Below are 24,137 nucleotides of genomic sequence, written 5' to 3'. Positions count from 1 at the left end.
GAAAAGAAAGAACCATAGAAGTATACCTATTGGGTTAGAGGAAATTCGCCTACTTATTGATACAAAAGCTGGATCTGAGGTATGTTTTTACACCTGTTTAAATATTAATATTTTAATTAAAAATGCTAGATATAATTAGAATATTTTATTTATTTGAATTGTATATTTATATTTCAGTTTCAATGGATACCTTATGCGAGCGATGAAGTGAAGGCTTGCATCTCACCCCACCTTGGTGGGTCATTAAAGGTTTGGATATCGGTTATACCTCTTATATGTTATGCTATTATTGAGTGGCATCTAGTTGATCGCGTGCTCCGTCAGTATGGTTGTACGCAATATATTCCTGGAGCACCTAGGAATTTAGACGACGTGCATAACATAGATATACGAGGAAAGAAAGATGTTAACTGGGTGGTGAGACACAAAGATTGGATTGCGCATTGGGAGAACCAGTATGCACAATTGGCCCCTTGACAATATTATGCTGAAACTGGTCATATGATTACGGATAACTATATGGACTGGTTTAATGAAAATGGGAATCCGTTTCTACTTTCGGCGGAAGCATGAGGGGTTAGCATTCCTAGGCGCCGAGAAAGACGTCAACCGTCTCAATATCATCGTCCTCCAACGCATGGACGGAGAGAATGTGCTACCGGTTCTGCATCAGTCCCACCACAACATCCTTATCCACCGATGCCACAATGGTACATGCCCAGCCCTCCACTTCAGATGCCATCTCCTCAGGGGTATATGCCAAGCCCACCAGTTCATATGTCATCTCCGCAGGGTTACATTCCTAGCCCGCAGGGTTATATTCCTAGCCCGCCAGGTTACATGCCTAGCCTGCAGAGTTTTATACCATATGGAGGTGCATATACGACTATGTTTAATGATTCAACATATGGTTCATATGCATCTTATTTGGCTGCTGGTGCTTCTCCTCAGACACCTCAATCTCCATCTGGATCACAGACATCGATGCTAATGTTTCCACAGTTTTCACAGTTCCCGGGGAGCGGTGGGATGGTTACTAGCACTCCTCCAGGGTTGTTATTTTATATAGGCCCTTCAGCCCCTTCAGCGTCATCTACGCTAAATGAAGAAAATACCGATGATGATGATAGTGAAGATGAGGAGACTGAAGAACAAGTTCCACGAAGAAATCCTCTGCGAAATAGACAACCACCGCCATGTGGAACTCATTCGAGAAGACGACATCGGTGATCCAGTTGTATTTTAATGTTATTTAAATAGTTATATTTCAGAAATTTATGTAATTTGATTATGTTATTTAAATGTTTCATGGTTGTTACTGCCAATATTTTTAATGTTATTTTTTATTCAAATTTAACATTAAATGTTTAATAAATGTTTTTAAAATACAAATTATAGTATTCAAAATTTAAAATTAAAATACAAATAATATTATTCAAAATTTAAATTTAAAATATAAATTATAGTATTCGAAATTCAACATTAAATTCAAGTTAATATTCCAATTGTATTCGAAATTAAAAGTTATATTCCAATTATAGTTCACAGTACTTAAATTGAAATTAAATTTATCCATACATATGATTTTATCATTAACATATATATTAAAACGTATACATTAAAATCAACTTATAACTTCACATTTATTCGTAAAAACATGTCGATGCTCATTCCATACAATTTCAATGTCACAATAAACTTATCACTTCACATTTATTTAATTTATCCATAACATTTTATCTAATTTATTCAAACTTCACGTAACGTTTTAATTTAAGTTATGAACTTAAATTTATCTATATATATAATTTTATCCTTAACTTGCTGAACTTCCAAAAGAAGTTAAATTTTGGTTATAATTTACATGATTTCACCATAAGTGACATGAATAGTTCCCGGGGGACATAAGTGACCTAATAGGGTAATGATAATATATTCTCTGACAAAATAATGGAAGGCGCCCCCCCGATAACGCGCCTTCATGGTCCCATAAGGAATAATATGTACTGACATCCTTAGTTCCCGGGGGACATAAGTGACATAATAGAATAATGATAACATATTCTCTGACAAAATAATGGAAGGCGCGCCCCCGGGAACGCGCCTTCACGGTCCCCTAAGGAATAATAGGTATTGACATCCTTAGTTCCCGGGGGACATAAGTGACATAATAGGGTAATGATAACATATTCTCTGACAAAATAATAGAAGGCGCGCCCCCGGGAACGCGCCTTCACGGTCCCCTAATGAATAATAGGTATTGACATCCTTAGTTCCCGGGGGACATAAGTGACATAATAGGGTAATGATAACATATTATCTGACAAAATAATGGAAGGCGCGCCCCCGGGAACGCGCCTTCACGGTCCCTTAAGGAATAATAGGTATTGACATCCTTAGTTCCCGGGGGACATAAGTGACATAATAGGGTAATGATAACATATTCTCTGACAAAATAATGGAAGGTGCCCCCCTGGGAACGCGCCTTCACGGTCCCCTAAGGAATAATAAGTATTGACATCCTTAGTTCTCGGGGGACATAAGTGACATAATAGGGTAATGATAACATATTCTCTGACAAAATAATGGAAGACGCCCCCCGGGAACGCGCCTTCATGGTCCCCTAAGGAATAATATGTATTGACATGAATAGTTCCAGGGGGACATAAGTGACATAATAAGGTAATGATAAAATATTCTCTGACAAAATAATGGAATGCGCACCCCCGGGAAAGCGCCTTCACGATCCCCTAAGGAATAATAGGTATTGATATGAATAGTTCCCGGGGGACATAAGTGACATAATAGGGTAATGATAACATATTCTCTAACAAAATAATGGAAGGCGCGCCCCCGGGAACGCGCCTTCACGTGAATAGTACCCCGGTTATAGACACTATTATATGCAACGCATTATAAACTTTCAAAACAAACTTCAGTTCACAAGCTTTGAAATTCTCAAACTTTAAATTTCTCAAAAATCTCAATCCTCTATTCTCTGAAAATGAGTCATTTTTCTACTGTTGTTTTGTATGATGGAGAAATTAAACAAGCTGAAGAGGGGGTTGTTTTCTAGTCAGATCATTATATCCCCTTAACCTTAAAGAGAAACATCACTCTTGAGGAGTTAATAACAAAAATTTCGTTAAAGATTCATGTAGCAGGCCGGAGAAGACTATCTTCACTTCAGTACAGATTTCCTACTGAACTTTTTCCGCTCACGTATACATCATTTCAGCTTTCAAACGATGATGATGTTTCTATGATGGTTGATGCTCATATGGGAAGTTCACAATCTCTTATTGAAATGTATGCGTCTTTTATTGAGGTTCGTGCTTCTCGTGGTCTCCCATATTCCTCTCACTTTGGCATTGTATATCAAGCTGATCAAGTTGATAGCCTGACACAACTGATCTGTAATGATTTCATATCATTAATGGCGGATCCAACACCAGATGACATGTCATCAAGTTCAGTAGGAAGACATTCACCTGCAACTGCTTATGATCTCAACCCACGTGGTTTCACCAATAATCCATATGGCAACATCTCTTATACTTCAAGGGGTAGACATTCATCTGTCAATGTTTTCGACTTACATATGGAAATGCCAACGAGACGGCAGTCTATTCACATCCCACATGATACAATGGCCTCAAGTTCAAGGGGAGGACATACAAGCGGGAACTTATTTGACCTCAACATTAGATTATCGGAGGAACCATCATCTCCACTAGAAGAACCTCTTCGAGAGCCAGGTGCAGATGGTGCTGAAACGGGATTATTCGTTGAACCTGACTCACCACAGTTTAACGTACATTCTGATGATGACGAGGATGACGTTCCGATAAATACAACACCAGTCGAACTTCCTGTACATATGTATGGGGCTGATTATGATGCAATGTATGAGCCCGAATTTTCAGATCTTCCTGATGTTGGCAACTATGAACTTCAATCAACAGTTAATGACGATGATTTACATATTGGGATGGAGTTCGCATCGAATGAGGAAGCAAGGATGTCAATAAAGAGTTACATTATTCGTAACTCAGTTCAGTCCCGAGTTGACCGATCTAACACAGAGAAATATGTCTGCTACTGCGTCCAACGTGACAACGGATGTCAATGGATGGTTCGTGTATCAAAGAGGAAGAGGAAGAACAACTTATGGGAACTAACCAGATACAACAGTCCTCATACGTGTTGTGCAAGAGGTATAAACCAGGATCATCCCAACTTGGACTCCAACATTATTTGTCAAGCAATCATGCCCATTATGAAGCAAAGCTCTCATATAGCTGTTGCAGTGTTGATTTCTGCTATACAGTCACAATATGGGTACACCGTCTCATATAAAAAAACTTGGTTGGAAAAACAGAATGCCATTTGCAAACTTCATGGCGAATGGGATTCATCTTACAACGAGCTGCCCAGTTGGTTTCATGTTGTGCAAAGACTCAATCCCGGGACAATTGTTGAGTTCAAAACTCAACATCATTACGTGAATGATCGAGTGGTTCGTGATCGCTGCCAATTCTACCATGTCTTTTGGACTTACCCTCAGTGTATTAATGCTGTCAAGTACTGTAAACCAGTTGTCCAAATTGATGGTACTTTCTTGTATGGGAAATACAAGCAAGTTTTATTATTGGATGTGGTCCAAGATGGAAACCGCAATATTCTTCTCGCTGCGTTTGCCCTCGTTCAAGGAGAAGACACTGAGTCTTGGGTTTTTTTCTTTAAAAATTTACGTTTACATGTTGTCACCAGGGAACGAGTATGCATTATTTCAGACCGAGGAGCCGGGATAAAAGCAGCAATGGACTCTTTGGGTACAATGTATAGACCTCCACATGTTCAACATCGTTATTGTGTCTGTCATATTGCTGTAAACTATTATGGAAAATACAAGAAAAACGATGAACGTCAATTAGTCGTGCAGATGTGTATGTTACTTTTCCCTAATTTTTCTATCATTTTCGTATTACTTATTTATACTTCATATTAACTATTACATATTCCTATGGCTTAGGTTACGAATTCTTACCTCAAAGGTTTGAGTCGATGCTACAAGAGTTGTTTGGCAAATATAAGAAGGGGTACGAGTACATTATGGACATCAGCAAAGAAATGTGGACAAATGCGTATGACGGGGGGTATCTCTATGGTCATATGACAACAAACTTGGCTGAAGCAATAAATTCAACCTTAAAGGGGGTGCGTCATTTACCAGTCACGACATTGGTCAAAACGACTTATTTTCGTTTGGGTCAACTCTTTGCAAAGCTCGGTGGACAAGCTCTTACTTGGATGCAAAACGGTCATATTTACCACCCAAGACTAGTAGCTGATTTACAGAAAAAATGGCTGCATCAAATGGGATGTTGGATACAAATTTTTCTCGCACCCGTGAATTGTTTCGTGTAACCGAAATGCCACGTCCGTTGCAAGGGATTGAAGCTAACTCTTTCAGAGTTAATCTGCATGAGAGGTGGTGCGATTATGGTTTCTTTCAAGCACTCAGATATCCATGCTCTCATGTCATTGCAGCTTGCTCACATTTGCATTTGGACTACAAAAATTATGTTGATCCCGTATACCAACTTTCACAAGTATTCAAGGTATATGAATTTGAGTTTCCGCCTATAGGAAACGAAAGAGACCCAGATGAGAATCAAACTTGGCTTATAATTGTACCAGATCCATTGCTATTGAGGGACTCAGGTCGTCCAAAATCTACTAGAGTACATTGTGATATGGATATTCGGGAGAAGTCAACAGAACAAAAACGATGCGGGCATTGTAGAAACATCGGACACAATAGAAAAAAATGTCCAGCTCTATTATCATCATGTAATCGTTAACCCTTATGTAATCTAATATTATATTTAAATGAATGTTTTTGTTTCTAATATTTAAATGTAATTGCATTTTCTATAATTTCTCAATGTATAATAATAATAACAGATTAAATGTGTAATTATACTAATTTTATTAACTTATGCATCAATATTTTGGTTAAATAATAATAACAGATGACTAGATTGATAATATTTAAATAATTAAGTGATCAAATTAATAGATCGATAATCAAAATAAAAAATAATAATATAACCATACGTGTAATATAATAATTTTATACATTTTTCATATAACTACAATAAAATAAAAATTAGTTTTCATCTGTTGTTCTATCCAATTAATGTGGATAATACACTCTACCTTTAACACATATTTAAAAAATACATTCGATAATTATTAAATTATAACTAAAATAATTTATATAATATATTACTAATTTATAATAATAATAAAAATAAAATTTTTATTATTAAAAAAAATACCGCGTGGCAACTGAATCATCAAAATAAAGGTAAAGCGTATCTCCGGGGATGCGCTTTTCATACGTGGTATCCAACTTAGCATAAAATCAGATAAATCGTGTCCCCATAGATGCGCATTTCGCCACCTCAACCGAAAGGGTGACACTTCAAAAAATATAAAACAAACTGTGCTAAAAAGAGAGATATTTGGTTAGAGGGCGTAAATCGCCGAAAGTTGGTACCCATTAAGTCAAAGACAAAAGGAAATGACGGGTTGCCACGTTGTACATACAATCAGACACTGACATATAGGCCCCACCCACGAACCCACGTCAGCAGTACTAGTAATCTTGCCCGCGGAGCCACTGCCGGCTGGATTTTCACTTTAATTTTAAATTCTTAGCTTTTTATCAAGTTTTTTAATTTTATTTCTTTAATCTACTAAATTTAATTCTAAATATTTATTTTAGTTCTTATGCTCTTATAATTTTTTAATTTGATGTATGTTATTTAAATAAAAACTGCATCTAAATTAAAGTAGCCAATAACTATCATTGACTCTAATAATATCATAATATTTTTAGAAACTAAGAAATTAAATAATTAAATTTATTAATAAATATCAAAATATTCAAAATTAAACACCCAATTTCTGATTTTTTTATTATTTTAATTTTAATTTTCTTTCAAAATTTTATAATATACTTATAGTTCAAACACCAACAAAATTTCATTTTCTTGTACTCACGGTTGCACTTAAATGGATCAATTTTCAAATATTTTCATTTTGATATCTATATTTCCAAAATAAAAGAATACAAAATTAGCTGTAGATATCAATAATTTTATCGATTACTGTACAAATAATCATATTTTCTAATTAATCTTAAAATATCCTATTTTTCTAATTATTTGTTTTCTTCCAATCTTTTCCCTAATTTAGCCGGTTCCAAGTGAGAAAAGAGAGAGTTAAAATTGGAGTATGTTGGCAGTTTTAATGCAAGAAAATTAAAAAAAAAAAACCCCATTATTGGTGTAAATATTGAGTAAGAAATACAGCAACTAGTGGCTTAGAACCCTTTCGACGGTAGAGTTCAAATTCAACGTCATGGGATACCTACTGATTACTTTACTTACCAACTAACTCCATAAATCATTATCAAAATCATTATTAGTGGCTTAGAATCCTTTGGACGGTAAAGTTCATTTTTTTATTCACTAAACAAGTCCATTCCACCAACCATATTTGGTCAAAACTTGTGTATTTCTTTTAATATTTCTAATTCTTATATTTTTAAAATTAATTTAATCCCACAATTTTCTAAAAATCACATTAAATCTCTTAAAAAATTGAGCATGGTTTTTGTTTAATATGCCTTTCGAATCCCAGGGGCGGCCCACCAGCCACCACCGCCCATCTTGATTCTGAAAATCGATTGGTTTTGGCTTGCATGATTTCATCAAGAGATATCAAGGGTCCTAATTCGTCTGTCGTATATGATTTCTCACAGCCATTTCAAGTTCATTCAGGGTTTTTAGTATATATTTTTCAGACGCAGACATTCTCCAAACAGAGAATCCGACGCAATAAAGAAAACCTTTTTTTTTGGTTTAAAGTTTTTCTTCTTCTGATAGCATCAGGTAACTTGTACTGCCACCACCCATCAACATGTCATCGCATCACCTCTCTGAGTTGGACTCCACCACCGATTCCGTCGCGTCGTCTCCACGCTCCGAACACCACGCTCCGAACGATGGTCATACACGTGTACGCTTCATGTGCAGTTTCGGCGGCAAGATCCTCCCCCGTCCGCATGATAATCAGCTCCGTTATGTCGGCGGCGATACTCGCATCGTCGCCGTCCATCGATCCACCTCCTTCGCATCCCTCATCACCAAGCTCTCCAAACTCTCAGGCAATCCGATAAATCACTAAAATAAGAGAGAATTTTCTGTTTAGTTATCGTTTTGACATCATATTTAATCTGATCTAACTGCGTTTTGTGATCAGGAATTGCGAGCGTCAGTGTTAAGTATCAGCTTCCAAACGAGGATCTCGATGCGTTGATATCGGTGACTACCGACGAAGATCTCGAGAATATGATGGAAGAATATGAGCGGCTAGCACAAAATCAAAACCCTCGGCTAGCTCGGCTGCGCCTTTTTCTTTTCTCCAATGGCGATGACTCACGAACCAGTAGTATCAGCTCGCTTTTGGACGGCTCGGTTAATCGTGAGCACTGGTTCTTAGACGCGCTAAACAGTCGAGCCAATGGGCTCGAACGCGGCCGCTCCGAGGTTTCCTCGATCGTTTCGGAGGTACCCGATTATTTATTCGGGTTGGATAACTCCGATGAGGTCCAACCTCGTGGCCCGAAATTAGGTACACGTCAGCAGTTGCATGATAATGTCTCAGTCTCGGACCCGGATTCTCCCGCCCCGGTCGTTTCTTCACCTTTTTGTTCAACCTCATCAGCTCCGGTTGTACCTTCAATGCCGGATCTCCCACCCGTTAAGACTAAACCCGATAACCCCGAACCGGTTTTTGAGTCTAAGCATAATCAAACGGAGAGTTTCGTGGAGCAACCCGTTTCGCAGCCAACGACATATTCTGCTAATCCTCCTCTGTGGCATTATGTTCCGGATTCTCATTATCCTGCTCCTCCTCCCGTGCAGCAAATACCCATTTATTATGTTCCGGGTCCTGTTCAACCCGGAAATCCTCAGGTTCATCCTGTTCAAATCCGGCCACAGTTTGTCCAGCAGTATCCAATTTCAACTGGTCAAATACCCGTTGGGTATCATCAACCGGTTCCTGGTATGGGTCAAGCATACAGACCCGTCACGGTCGTAGATCATTATGAGCAGGAATTAAGAGTGGGTCCTGATGGTGTGAAGCAACCTATATATTATGGGGTCAGAAATGCAGGTCCCGTGCCAGTTTACCCGGGAATGGTGGTTCCGGGTGGAGACGAACAGGGCAGAAATGGGTCGGATGCACATCAGGGTCGGGTCTCCCAGAAAGGCCAGTAAACGGTTATGTCTTCTATAATTAAGCGCCTTTTCTTTTTGTGTAATTAAAACTGTGAATTGGGGGTTTTGAGTTTTGAAACAAACTGTATAAAAAACTCGAGCTCTGCTTTGCTCTAAATATGTATTATATTGTTCCTTTTTGTTGTTTTAGTTATACCTTGTTGCTTGAATCCTTGAATTTATCTCTAATAATTTAATTATTTCAGTGTACACTTATCGGCTGTATAAAGTACATGATAGTACTTATAAAGTTACTGGTTGTATAATTAGAATTTTTGATAAATTTTTCTCTTAAGTTGAAAATATAACCATTTTTAAAAAAAAATAATGATAAAATTTTAATTTATCATTTGCATTATAAAACTTTTTTAATTTATCTTTTAAGTCAAAAAAATATCTTTTTAAAGTTGAATTGAAAAAACATAGTTGTTCGATATAAGAACTTTCTTTAATGTTGTAAGTTTTTTTATTATTATAAGATTATATATATATATATATATATATATATATATATATATGATTATGATTCATTAATGTAAAACTTTTTCGTTTTATATAGAATTAAGATATTTGGATGAATGAAAATTGAAGACTGATACTAACTTATAATTTTTTTTCTTTAAATATATTATTATTTCTCATCGTTAATCTCAAACATTTAATTTTACTTATTCAATCGTCTTAAATTTGTGTAAAACTAAAAAAAATTGCATGGTATAATTGGATCACTTTATATATATAAGGATTTTAGTGTTACTCTCTCTATTATCAAATGCAATTGCTATTTGATTCTCTAGATAATATGTTTCACAAAATCAAAACTTAATTGGTTATTCAAACTTTTGTTAATTGAATTAACCTTCGAGTCTTTAACAATGGTCCAATGCTCTGCTAGACATTTTATTACATATTATTGGCATGATAATTCTTAATATTCGACAATACTTGTCATCCAAACTATTATATAAGATGTTTGATGCTTAGGTTTATGTTCCGATTTTTTAGGTAAAAAGAAATCGTGTGAGGAATTTCTTCAAAAAACTAAAAATATTTCAGAAATATTTTGATTCCATATTAGGGATAATAAAGAAACTGAATAAATCAAAAATAAAATTAAACTGAAATATTTGAACGATTAATGGTTCATAACTTAAAATTGTGATAACTCGAATTAAATTGGATTCTATTTTTTATTTAATTTATAATTTATTTTATTTTTTATAATATAAAAAGTATTTTTTAGTTGAAATAGTGAAATTAAAATAAAATCCTAACAATTATTACTTGTTTTTATTTATTTAAAAAATTAATTATTTAAAATAAAATATTAAAAAAAAACTACGAAACTAAATAATTTTTAAAATAAATTTAAAATATTCCTAAAACTGGGTGTAAGCTTTCATCAATTATTCAATTGCCTTTCCCTCCGGCAGGCTGATAATTTCATCCTACAAGCATCGGAATTACGAGTTAAATGGATCCCACCTAATCCTGGTTGGGTATGTATGATTGTCGAGTAGTTGCGGCTCGACTAGTCTTAAGGATACGTTACGAACATATGAAATATTTTATATTCTCAACGCACATATAAATGAACTTGTTGAATCCTATGGATACATTATACGAACAGGAGATAGTGTACATTCTCAACATACGAACATAAAAATTTGTTGAATCTTGTGGATACACTATACGAATAATAAACTTCGTTGACAGATGAATTATCCTCAAAGACACACCAACAGATGAACTTGTTGAATTCTAGGGATACATCATACCGCGAATAGACGAATAATAGATTTGATACTTTTAGTGACCGTTCTTAATGTCATTAAAAGTGCATTTTCTTGTAGTGTTTGTATGATCCCTGTGCAGAGAATGATTGTTCCAGGATGCTTTGAAGTTCTCCAAATGTTTTGCTTTTGTCAATTTCCCCTGCAGGGTTGGAGCTACATAAAGGCAGCTGGATAGCACCAGAGGTTTCTGCATTTGATGCTTTTGGAGCATTTCCTGGTGGGAGAACAATTTCGGATGAGCTCTTCGGTTCGGTTTCGATGATGGGAATTTGAAAAGATTCAGTTTTTGGCACTAAATCGTGTTTCAAACGTCTGCTCAAGTGAGTATTCCAATAATTTTTAATCTCGTTATCAGTTCTCCCAGGCAACCTTGATGCAATCACTGACCATCTGCAAAATTCACCACAAAATCCAACAGCATTTATCTTTCATTATATGAAACAGATCAAATACTTTTTACAAGTCTTCAGCAATTACCGATTTCCAAGCTTTTGATGTAAATCAAGTATTGTTTCCACTTCTTCCCTTGTGAAATTCCCATGCTTAAGCCCAGGCCTTAGATAATTCACCCACCGAAGTCTGCAACTCTTCCCTGACCTTTGCAATCCTACAACTCAAAGAAAGACTATGAAAAATACTTAATATAAGTGTAAATTAGTAGCCAGAAACTTCAGTTTCTCTATGGTATTGGTTATTTTCACGCATTTTTTCGCTAGATTACCTGCTGGTTTGGCCATCTGTGACCAGTTCCAAATTCCATATCTAGTTATATAAGCTATCAACTTACGATCTTCTTCGGGATTCCATGGCCCTTTCTTCAGAGTTATCTTTTCATCAGACTTTGCCATCTCTGCAATGAGTGATTAATGCAGATTTGAAGCTTGATGCCAAAAGCAAAACTCTTTATAGAAAGATTTGATTCAGTTTATCTTTCATGATTCTGTGGAAAAACGTGTTTCAGTGTCCCTATAGTCCAATAACAGGACAATTACTTAGCAAAAGAAGATTCCTCGTGGAACATCCCTCGGAAGAGTGTACTCTTTTCTTTGTCAAGAAAATGGTTAAAAGAAATGCTATAATATTTGGATTCACAAATTCAACTGCTCTTGTGTAAGGCTGCTGATGTCTTGTGGCTCAGGTCATCAGTACACAGCGTTTCTCACATGTAGAAGTATCTTTTGAAGAATACAATCACAAATGACAAATCCGAATAATTATAATTAGAATCGATCGTTATAAAATATGATCGGACTGATAATCGAAATATATCAAAACCTAAACCATTATCAAGTTATAATAAAATGAACACATCGATGCCATGACTGCAGAATGAAGCTTGTTGCATCCTTTTCATTTTCTTCAAATTGAGGGGTAAACCAAATAAACTTACTACAAGGGGGGGTTAGTAAAAAAGGTTATGTCTTGGCTGCAGGTCTCAGAAGCTCAAACCCCTACGCTCTCAAACTCCTTGAAAATATCCTCAAAAAACCTTACCACCTCGTTCACATCATCACTGAATGACTCCTCCATCGCCTCATCATTTTCCTGCCCCAGAGCATTATCGGAGTGCATCAATTCTTTCAAAATATTCTCATCATCATCATTTAGTCCAAAGCCACCGATAAAGCCTCTAGGTGAGCGCCTACTTGACCACGGTCTTCGACGATAATTACAAAAGGACAGTCGTGTGCCCAAAATTCAGGACTTTGAGGCCCTTGGCACGGCTCTTGGTAAAACTTAGAAGGCCCAGACAATTTTTTTGGGCCACACTATTCAAAGTAAACAAATTTCATAGGATAACCACCATGACACCTATTTTTCCCGTCGATACAGAATAAGACACTCAACAAATGAAACCCCACATCCAGGGCGAAAAGAGGAAGGTAGAACCACTCATAATCCATGTTGGAAACCAAACTACATTTTCTAATACAACAAAACTCCGAGGGGACATAGAACTTAAAATTATCTCACAACAAACCTTGATTTAGAAGCAGGTTTCGGGCCTCGTTTTAGGGTCGGTTATGCAAACGAACACGAAAGCCTCAACCGGAGACGAACGATTTGCTTCCACTCTCTTCTCTTAACTTTTTTCTGCCCTCACTGCATCCTTCAACATTGTAATAGAAAAGCTTAAGAAAGTAATTAGTGAATACTGGAAAGAAAATGGCAAGTAGAAAGTCGAACACATAAGAAAATTAAGGATTTTCCCCTAACACCCTTTTAAATAGCTAGAGGAAAATATTTGATAGACAATCGAAATACTTTATCTCTCCATTTCACCAATCACATAGCGACACACGTACAATTATCAGCTGTCTAAAAGTTAATCATCACAATAATTCTCCAAAAATGAAAAATAATGAAGTCCATAGTTGCACACACTAGTATCAGGTCAAATCACTTTATGACATTCATTCAATCAAGAGAAGACAAATGTTATACCTCTTCAAAATCTCTTCTGTAAGACTAACCTCCGCATATTAAGTTTAATGAAAAACCTCTCCTATGAGAATAAAGACTAATATCATACTCATATCTTTGGATGCGAGAGCTTAGGAGTTGTGCATCCCTTGAGAAATCATGACATTTTGATATGACTTTTGATAGGTTTACGTGACTTGACAGAGTTACTAATAACTATAATGACTCTATGTCTGTCACTAACAATGAGGGTTTCTATAAAACCTCTCAATTAAGATAGAGAGAAGGGGCTAGAACTTCTATTTTTACTAACACCCATCTTCTTCTTCTTCCTCATGGAGATAGAAAGTTTTAACATCGACCAACCATCGTATAATTATTGACGATAATTCTTCATCTAAATTAAAAGAATACATCACCAACATGCAATATAATTCGTTTGTTCCTATCAACAATGTTGAAATCACCCTAGAAATGAAGCAAAAATCTAGTGTGAAATCTCCCTCGTCACGACTACTCTCTTATAGGTATGTGCACTACAAATGTTGTGAGTGATCTTTATTTGAGTAAGTATTAAAAGGTTGGGCATTTTCAAAACCTTTTGAAAGATTATTATTTTTTCATTCTTTTATAGTAGTGTAAAAGTTTTCGTAATTCTTTAATGAAGACTACTCATGAATACTGTTTTTCATGATTATGTTATATGGTGGGCACGTGAGTTGTCGAAGGTCATTCTTCAACAACTCATGCCTTAATTTTCAATTAATACTTTTAACCATATACTTAATGATTAACATAATCACATTTGGGATATGAAATCAATCAAAGAATTGCAGTGATTGGTCGATGTCGTAATTAAACGATAAGAGATGATTAAATAAATTACTTTTATGATAGCGCTAAAACAACATAAATATATTATTTAATTTGGTACTAATTTCTAATTGATTAATGTTATTAATCCAATCACCTTAACGGTTGGCATCAGCAAAATCCGAACACTGATACTCCCTAGACTTTTAGGATATTTACATTTTAACTATTAAAACTTTAATAAATTTTTATTACGACCACTATCATCAATTACTGTTAAAGAAATTTAATGTCACATCTCAACATCACATCTCAACATATCATTTTATTTAATAAATTAAGTTTATTTATTTAATGAAAATATATTAATTACAATATATTATAAAACAGAACATAATTTTAATAATCTGAGTATTATTTATTATTTTATTTTTTATTTCATAATACATTAAACACAAATATTAATATATATTTTAATTAATATTATAATTTACATTATAAATCTATCTTTATGATATTTTATAATTTATATTATAATTAATATTTTTATGATTATTTTATTCTTCTCATTCATTGATTTTTTTAGTTTTGTAACATAATTTGAAGCAGCTTTTGTGAAAAACAGTGCTGGGTTTTTTCTGGTCTTTGGATATACATAATGCATCTGAATAAGCTGATAAAATATCATTTGACAAATTCATCTTGTTGTGGAGATTGGAGAATATGAACAACCTGGATGATCAAGGCAGGGTCTTCTGCATGCGCTTCAATGGATGTATTTTTCATGGCTGTCCTTGCGAAACCCGGCCAAACATTCTTCGCTCGTTGAAGAACGGGATACCGGCGGCATAGTAGATAATAATGGAACAACTTGATTTTCTTCACTGTCTCCGCCATCATTGTCGTCACTACTGTCCTCCTCATCGACATCATCATCTTCATTGTCTTTATCGCGTGTTCCTTTGTTGTTTATCTCCTCTTTGGAATCATTTCGATTGACGCAATCCTCGCAAACGGAAACAGTCGGGGCGAGCTTCGGTCCAGAGCCAGTCCAGGACGTCGGAGACTGACAGAGGTGACAGAGAAGAGTTCTTAGATGTTTAGCAACAAGAAAATTGGAAACATGAACTCTGGAATCACAATCCCAGCACAAGATGGCTTGATCTGATTCGCAGTACATCTTTGCTAAAGAATCACAGAGCTCACACTTTTTCATTTTACCTTGAAGCTTGAATTTCCATGTCATCAGCACAGTGTGTTTTATGCCATATATGCTGTTTGACACATGCTCAAGGGCAACTTGTCAATGCTTATATATGTATATATATATATATATATATCCTTTTCTATATATATATATATATATATATATATATATATATATATATATATATATATATATATATCCTTTTCTGCTCTGTTTTTTAAACGTAACATTTTTATAAAATCGTACATTTTTTTTAGATTTGGAAAATATTTGGTTTGGGTTAGAAGTAATGCACCAATAACATACAGTGAACTATAAAAAAAATAATGAAAATATTACTTTATTTTTTTAAAATATTATTAAAGAAAAAAGGGAACAAGACACGTAATAACACATATGGCATGAGTACGAGTTGGCCAAACGATAGTAGCAATACATACGTATAAATCTTATATTCAATATCCAATGAGTATATTTAAAAGACTATACTTAAACAATTTAAAAATTCATGTATATACAATTTGAGATTTGAGAATATCATGAAAAATTTATAGACTTCGAGCTGTCAAAAATATTTTTAAACTTGATCAAACTCGTATCAATGTGACAATTGTCTTTAATTGTTATATTGATGCAAATTTTATTAAATTTAAAAAAAAATTGTCTTTCACATCTCAAAATCTACAAGTTTTTATCATGATATTTTCAAATCTCACATTATTTATACACTTGTTTTTTAAAGTGTTTAAATATAATCTTCTAAATATAATTAAGTGATTGAAGACAAGGTCTATACACATGTCAATCCGTCCAGCTGATCCTGTAATTACATGTTGAAACATACCACACATGATTTTTTTAATAAAATTGTACAATTTTGACCTAATATTTTTTATTTCGGTCTCAAATAACATCAGAATTGAAGAAACCGTCTGAACATTTTGTTGTGTAGGTAAAGGCATTCCCTCTAAAACATCTTTGAAAGACACTTCTATCTCGACACATCTTTATCTAAAGAGTGTCATTTTAATAAATAATGTTGTTAGATGTTATTTTAATTAAAAAAAGTTAAATAATTGTTCTAATTTATTAGCATCGACGGTTGTAAAGTACATATTAGCAAAGACCTAGTGGATTGACTTTAAGTCAACAACCTTTTCCTATTTCACAAAGTAAATATAGTACTTAGATTAAACAAGCAACATGAAGGGGGAAATGGTTGTTTTGAAATTTCTTAGGTGGGATCTTAGTCATCTACGCACAATAAGTACGACGGTGGTACGATTTTGTTAAGGGATTTTCGACATAAGTTCGAGCAGGAAAATAAATTTGTGGGTCATTGAAGAAACTGGTGGTTGAGTTGAGGAGTTTAAAAAAAGAAAAGAAAATTCTAGTTGCTTTGGAGGCGTGAAGATGAGCTTTGTCCGGCTTTTGATACTCGGCATGGGGTGGTGGACCTGCTTCGTATTCTGCAAGCCTTCATGTGTTGTAGGCAGCTGTTAGGGATGCATCAAGGGTGTGTCCTAGTCGTTCATATAATTTTTTAAATTCACCTATATTTTAAATTTTTTTATATTTTTTATTTAACCCTTAAAATTTTATAATTTACTTGCCTCTGAAATTTTATAAATTCGTTCCTTAACATAAAATTTTGTGTCCGTTCATGGCAGATGTGGATCTACACGTAAGTGAGAGTATGTATATGTATATTTGAAATTTAAATTTCTTAAAGTAATTATTTACCTTAAAATTTATTTTTACACATCTCGTATAAAAATTTTATGTTATTAATATATATGTACTCTAAAAAATATTTCTAAATTACTACATGTTATGGGACGAGGTTTAACTTTCCTCATTTCTATGGCTCAGAAACCCTTTTCTTAACCCTTTGTGGCATGAAATTGAGCGATGTAAAGCTTGAAAGCATCTATTTATCATCCCCACCAAATTAACTGAGCAGCGAGATAGAGACATAGTAAAATTTTATGTTAAAGAGATAATTTTTAAATTTTTTGGAGAAAACAAGTTTTAAATTTTTAAGGGAATGAAAGCAATTTACAATAAAAATATATAGAAAAGTTTTAAAAAGACGAATTTTCAACCCCTTACTCCATCCTGAACGGAGGACAACTACAAAGAAAATGGGGTGGCCATGGGCAAGATTCCCTAGATAATTTACTTGGCATGAGATTCATACCACCCATTCTATCCAATTAAGATATTAAGAATCTATTGCATGGCTCAGTGGGAAGTCCGTCATGCTTTTTAGAATAACCTTTTTAAACAAAGTGGTCTACATTTCATATAAATGGATCAGAGCTCAACCTTCACGTATTTTCTAACATACGATGATATGACATTACAGATTCATTTTGTTCTTAAAGAAAAATATAACATTTATCTAATTAGACAAAAAAAATGCTAAGATATATATGTTAGAATTTCGCAAGCAACAAAATAACTAGAGTGATATCAACCTAAAATAAAACCTAAATAAGAGTAAGATTTAACGTGCTTTAGCTTGTCTCTACTGATGATAAGAATAATAATCACTATAAAGAGATTATGAAAGATACAAATACATGATATCTCACGTATCTTACAATTCAATATCTATGCTTATACGATGTGCTAGAGAAACGAACCCTTCGAATTATCTAAAATATGATTAGATGTGTGTATGATTGATTCGAATGAATTATGATATTTTCAACTTATATTTAGATATAAAATTCTTAAGTCTCGACTAATCTAATAAGAATATTTTGTATAAATATTAATGATATAAATGTATGGGAAATGAAAGAATGTTTAGTATGCATACATGTATGAGATAAAAGTGTATGAAATGCGTAATGATGATTGATATGTATATGAAATTAAAAGCATTATAACTTTGTTAATTCGACTATATGAATATATTTAATTTTTCTTTATATCTATATATATATATATATATATATATATATTTATGTATAATATATGATAGGATGATAATGTTTTGGTATGATGTTTGAGGTAAATGATATGTTTCAAACACTTTCAATGTAAAACATGCTTATATACTTATATATATTATATACTTAACTGATTATTTGTATATTTGATATGCTTGTATGCCTAAATGACTGAGATGAGATAAATCGTAAATATGAAGAAAAAAAAACTTTAAAATAATATGGTTACAATAATGATTGAATATACATGTCTTGTCTTATGGCCTAAATGGTATGGGCATAACTATACGACAAATTACACTATCATTATGTATAAAGTATTCAAAAAATGTAAAATAAAAATATTATTATATTTTCAATTGTAATATGTTAATAAATAACAGTAATTCATGTTGATAGAGATAATCGAAGTTTTTTGATAAAGATATTTATTTTTTATTTTTATAATTATAATTTTTAATTTTAATTTCAATTACTTCAATTAAAAGATATTTAAGGTTATTTTCTGCCGAAATAATGTTTGTTTTGGTTTATCATCATTCTGGATTTGGTAAAATTTGATTTCACTAATGTTTAAAGACATGTTCGATTCACATTGCATGTAATTTTATGCTATGTTCTGTAATTGATTTATGTTATTTGACAATGTTTGTACATGTGACCATTGATGGGTCTAGTCATGATTGATATAACAAAAACTGTTTTGATCCTATTTAGATATAGTTGATGGACGAGATTGTTATAAAATACTTATTATATGATAGCAAATTTTGAGCTCATAAAATTATATATTTGTCAAGAACATATGTTGTCCAAGTGAAAGATTATTGGATTAAAATCTATAATTGTGGGTACATATGTAAAATGTACAATGTTATCACAAGGATGACAAAAATTAAGTGACAAATTAAGCTATATATGTCATATTTATTAAAGTGTCATGAAATAAAGTGTAGATATCATAAGTTGTATTTATAATTTGATGAGTGTAGAATTATAAATACTTAATAGACTAAATATTAGGTTAGTTTATATAAAGATAGTGGTTCTCAAGAAATAGGTTAACTTGTATCATTTTTACCCAGTCAGAAGTTTTCACGACAAGAAAAACCTAATTTTTTGGAAGATCGCAACCAGTTTCTCGACGATTTTCATCAAAGAATTTAGACCGTTTCTTATTTAATATTTATTTTTGATTATTTTACCTAATAAATCTTGATATTGATTTCATATCTTAAATTTTAGTTTTAACGCTTAAAATTTGGAGTGGAGCAATAAATGAGGAAGGCGACAAAGAGGGTGGCATGAAATATGAAAATCCCAGTAATTCCAGGTCCAGGATTTGTAATAATAACTAAAGGGTCCAAAGCCTGGGAATGGGATTGAAACTTCGAGTGGGGCGGCAAATCACGAATCTGACAAAGAGGGTGCCGTGCTAATTTTGCTTGTGTGCGTCTTATTGTTTGGTCGGTAATAGTAGATTCGAAAATATTTTTTAAAAATAGACACATATATATATAAATAATATAATTTTTTTATATGAAACAGATATAAATAAAATTTTAAGATAGATATTATAAATAAAATAAATAATTAATATAAAAAATCAAATTTTAGGATAAACACATACCTACCTTAGAAAATGCATACATCCACCACTGCGCCGGAGAGAAGACGGCCTACGGCAAATAAGGACACCTCCCAGACTTTGTCCAATATTCAAATTCCAATTACCGCTACCTGTAAACAACATCAAACCAATAAAGTTGCAGAAAATAAATGGCGTACCTCATAACACTAAATATAATAAGTCTCGAACTAGAGACATTAGAGATTGTAGACCATAACATTACAATTGAGCCAAAAATTTGTTCATACTAATCATTTTTAACATTCAAATATTTACATAGCAGTACTTGATGGAAATTTGTGTCCAAAGGAAACGATCTCTAGAAAAGAAATAGGGTAAACTACACTAATGGTTATTGTAATTTTGGAGTACTTTTATTTTGGTCATCAAAATTTTAAAACTTGCATCACAATAAACTTTTAATTCACTTACGTTACGATCTTTGACGTTAAGAAAAGCTATGTGACACATTAAAGTCTTCTTCAAAAAAAAAATCTAAGGTTTTAAATTGATAGTATCTGTAAAGGCCAATTTTTCGGTGAACGGAGAGATCGTCAATTAACCCCAACAATGTGAAGGCTAACCAGAAGTTTAACATATTCGATTTCAAATTGATTCGGCCATTGACAATGGAGGACAAAAAAGTTTTAAATTTTAGTTTCGATTGAGATTTGAGGAGACTGGAAAGCTTTCCAACAAGTTTAAATCAAAGGAAAGAAAGAGAAGTTGATGAAGATGAGTTCAATGATCTTTTTGATTGGCAAAACCACTGAATGGCAGTAAAAATGATGACGAAAGGAGAAAAAATGTCTGTTAGATTTTTAGGGTTTTAACATGCCATATCAGTTTTTTTTAACAACAGCTAGTGACAATGGCCGCAATGAGAGCGAATTAAAAGTTTAGAGACTATAATGTAAGTTTTAAAAGTTTAGTATTCAAAAAGAAAATAGCCTAAAAGTTCAATGACCGTCATTTTTGTAGTTAACCCAAAAGAAATACTACTTGATACGACCAAATATCACATGCAGCTTCGAGGAAAGGACGACGATTTTCCTACACTAAAAGGCAAAAACTTCGTATCTTTTATCCACACCTTTAATTTGTTCTCATTAACACTCTTTCCTCGAACATTTCTTCTCCTTCTCACCCCTTTAGCTTGATTCTCTTTCCATCACCTATAAATACCCTCCTTCTGGATCAATCTTTCCATCATTCCAAAATCATACAAACAAGGTTTGTTTTGTACGTGTTCGATGGCGTCTCGAAACGGTGTCGTGTTCGAAGATTTCTTCCCGGCCATGGTTGAGAAATTGGGTGCCGAAGGTTTCATGAAGGAGCTGTGCAATGGGTTCCGTTTGCTTGTGGATGGGGACAAAGGGGTGATCACTTTCGAGAGCTTGAAGAAGAACTCGGCATTGCTTGGGTTGCAAGATATGAGCGACGAAGAGGCCATGTGCATGTTGAGAGAAGGTGATTTGGATGGGGATGGGGCTTTGAATGAGATGGAGTTTTGTACACTCATGTTTAGGTTGAGTCCTGAGTTGATGAACAGTTCCATGAAATTATTGGTTGAAGCTATTGTCAATTTCTAGACCCTTCGTTAAACCAGTTATCAATCTCATTTATAAGCAAAATAGGTGTTTCTACTGTAGCTGATATGTGTTTAAGTATTAATCTTATTGTCCCTTGAGACATGTGTTACGTATTTTTTTTTCTTCTAAATATGGAATCAATGAATCCCTAATTACATGTTTATATATGGAAGGAAAAGGGAAAATACATTTTGGTCACTTAACTATTTGTTTTTAAAATAATACATAATGTCACGTTTTGATTTCATTTTGGTCACTCATCGTTAAAAAATTAAAAATACCGATGTTACATTTTTTATTTTTCAATGATGATGTGGTCTTATCTTATGGTGACACATCAACATCACCATTAATTTTTTAACAACGGATGACCAAAATGAAACTAAAACTAAACATTAGGCATGATTTTGAGAAAAAATAGTGGAGTGACTAAAACGAAATAAAAATGATAGTTATAGTACTAAAAGTATAGTTTACCCTAATATTTATACCGATAAATAAAAGTTGTACCGTATGCAATGTAATTGCTGAGTTTAGGTCTTGATATGTACGTGTACGCATGTTGTGTTTATGTTATTTTTCGTATCATTTTTGTTTTATATAGTTCCTCACAATGATTTAATTTGGAGGTTCTTTTTCATGTATGTCAAGTTTGAGTAGTGTTTTAATTCATAACATATTTTAGATAATTTATTATAATGATTTTTTATTTTCTAAGATTGAGTGTTTATGTCATGTTGTATTTTTTCTTTAATGAAGTAATATAAATTTATATATATTTTTAAATATTAATAATTTATTTTTTATAACTTTTGATATGTTTGTGTATTTGAATCACAATAATTTTATTTTTAAGGGTAATTACACCGTTTTTCACTGAACTTTATTATTTATCCTATTTCACTCACTGAATTTTTAATTCTTCAAATTTGCTCATTGAACTTTATATATTAAATTATTTTGCTCATTCAACCGTTAAATTTCTAACGACATTATAACATGAGAAACCTATACCAAAACGACGTCGTTTTAGATTCCTACACAAAATCAAATTTTGTTCAAAACGAGTAATTTTGATTCCTTATAAAAATTTATTTTTTCCCATTTATTCATTATTCTTCTTCTTCTTTCACTCTTTATCTATTTCTCTCTCTATCTCTCTCTATCTAAACCAATCTAGCACCCTCCCAGAATAGGTTATGCTCGATTGGCAAGGATAGATTTTTGAAAGAAAAAATGTTAAAAATTCAGTTAATTTCTAAATCATAAACCTAAAATCACCAAACTCAATCCATAAAAAGTGAAACTTTCAAAAATTTGAACTTGTTTCCATTTAAAGCTTACCTTAGATGGAGCGGGATTGTAATCAAACCCATCATGAAAAGCAAAGCCATCGGGATTAGAGAAGAGCAGGCGATGACAGGGGCTCTGTTGTACTTTTTAGAGTTGACGAGGGAAAGGAAGCGAAAACGAGAGATGGGAAAAGAGGCAGGGAAGAGGAGATTGGGCTTTGGGATTGAACATGTTTCGGAGGAGAACAAAGGAGGGAGGGACTAAGAGGAAATAGGGGCGGCTGCCATGTAGATTATGTTCGACCACCACAGCTCTTCCTTACCTTCGTTCTTTCTCTGTCAATGAAGGTGAAGGAACGACCGGTGATGGTTTGGAGATTGCGATTGGCAATGAGGTTTGATTTTAGGTTTTTTTTTTTTACTTTTTATTTTACAATCCTATTTGGTACTAAATATTAATATTTTTTTTATTTAATATCAATTTGATGTGGTATGTTTAATATTAAATTATTCTACATCATCCAACTGTTAGAAATTTAATGGTTGAGTGAGTAAAATAATTTAATCTGTAAAGTTCAGTGAATAAATTGAAAAAAATAAAAGTTCAGTGAATGAAACAGGAGAGAGAGTAAAGTTCGATGAAGAATGTTGTAATTTACCCTATTTTTAATTATTTCATAATTTGTAAATTTTTATATTAGGTTAATTTAACTTTAACTCTAAATTTATCCATTTAAAGGTCAAATTATTATTACTTGTAATAATGTAAGTACGATAATAACGGATATAAAATTTTACAAAATAAATAACACCAAAATTTAAGTCAAAAAACTATCTTAGGAATAAAATCATATATAGAAGAGGAGAAGATTCACAATGTCGAAAAATAATACAAGAAGATTTGTGTCTAAATTTTTGCAAAGGAAACATGAATAGAAAGAAATCGAATTAAACCAAGTTTCCTACTCTTCATCAACACACAAAGGAAAAGGTCAAGTTTTACACATAATTAACTTCATCGCTCGTCATTGCATATCTCCATTTTAACCTTTATTTTAAGTGAG

General features: G+C 33.2%; 4 protein-coding genes across 4 annotated transcripts; 2 read left to right on the top strand and 2 right to left on the bottom strand.

Moving 5' to 3' along the window:
• Positions 1-7,952: 7,952 nt before the first annotated feature.
• On the top strand, positions 7,953-9,570 carry LOC120146943. The gene is made up of 2 exons (XM_039160421.1): positions 7,953-8,242; positions 8,338-9,570. The coding sequence occupies exons 1-2, from the start codon at positions 7,996-7,998 to the stop codon at positions 9,357-9,359; spliced, it is 1,269 nt and encodes a 422-aa protein (XP_039016352.1). The 5' UTR covers positions 7,953-7,995; the 3' UTR covers positions 9,360-9,570.
• Positions 9,571-11,190: 1,620 nt separating this feature from the next.
• Positions 11,191-12,264, bottom strand: LOC120147117 (transcription factor MYB14-like). Its single transcript, XM_039160560.1, has 3 exons — positions 11,877-12,264; positions 11,633-11,762; positions 11,191-11,545 (listed from the first exon to the last, which is right to left on the bottom strand). The coding sequence occupies exons 1-3, from the start codon at positions 12,001-12,003 to the stop codon at positions 11,191-11,193; spliced, it is 612 nt and encodes a 203-aa protein (XP_039016491.1). The 5' UTR covers positions 12,004-12,264.
• Positions 12,265-15,158: 2,894 nt separating this feature from the next.
• On the bottom strand, positions 15,159-15,666 carry LOC120147115 (zinc finger protein CONSTANS-LIKE 3-like). The gene has a single exon (XM_039160559.1). The coding sequence runs from the start codon at positions 15,636-15,638 to the stop codon at positions 15,159-15,161; it is 480 nt and encodes a 159-aa protein (XP_039016490.1). The 5' UTR covers positions 15,639-15,666.
• Positions 15,667-21,398: 5,732 nt separating this feature from the next.
• Positions 21,399-21,816, top strand: LOC120147001 (calcium-binding protein KRP1-like). The gene has a single exon (XM_039160479.1). The coding sequence runs from the start codon at positions 21,443-21,445 to the stop codon at positions 21,779-21,781; it is 339 nt and encodes a 112-aa protein (XP_039016410.1). The 5' UTR covers positions 21,399-21,442; the 3' UTR covers positions 21,782-21,816.
• Positions 21,817-24,137: the final 2,321 nt, after the last annotated feature.

This window comes from Hibiscus syriacus, unplaced genomic scaffold, assembly GCF_006381635.1.
Source record: "Hibiscus syriacus cultivar Baekdansim isolate YM2019G1 unplaced genomic scaffold, ASM638163v2 tig00110933_pilon, whole genome shotgun sequence".
Taxonomy (NCBI): domain Eukaryota; kingdom Viridiplantae; phylum Streptophyta; class Magnoliopsida; order Malvales; family Malvaceae; genus Hibiscus; species Hibiscus syriacus.
This window is presented reverse-complemented; position numbering and strand designations above follow the sequence as displayed.

What these genes read in the sequence shown, in the direction of transcription:
- LOC120147117 (XM_039160560.1), bottom strand. Translation starts at nt 12,003, where the DNA reads ATGGCAAAGTCTGATGAAAAGATAACTCTGAAGAAAGGGCCATGGAAT. An exon ending in ACAGATGGCCAAACCAGCAG is followed by an intron (nt 11,763 to 11,876) that starts GTAATCTAGCGA and finishes TTTGAGTTGTAG; the next exon opens with GATTGCAAAGGTCAGGGAAG. An exon ending in CATCAAAAGCTTGGAAATCG is followed by an intron (nt 11,546 to 11,632) that starts GTAATTGCTGAA and finishes TGAATTTTGCAG; the next exon opens with ATGGTCAGTGATTGCATCAA.
- LOC120146943 (XM_039160421.1), top strand. Translation starts at nt 7,996, where the DNA reads ATGTCATCGCATCACCTCTCTGAGTTGGACTCCACCACCGATTCCGTC. An exon ending in CAAGCTCTCCAAACTCTCAG is followed by an intron (nt 8,243 to 8,337) that starts GCAATCCGATAA and finishes TTTTGTGATCAG; the next exon opens with GAATTGCGAGCGTCAGTGTT.
- LOC120147115 (XM_039160559.1), bottom strand. Translation starts at nt 15,638, where the DNA reads ATGACATGGAAATTCAAGCTTCAAGGTAAAATGAAAAAGTGTGAGCTC.
- LOC120147001 (XM_039160479.1), top strand. Translation starts at nt 21,443, where the DNA reads ATGGCGTCTCGAAACGGTGTCGTGTTCGAAGATTTCTTCCCGGCCATG.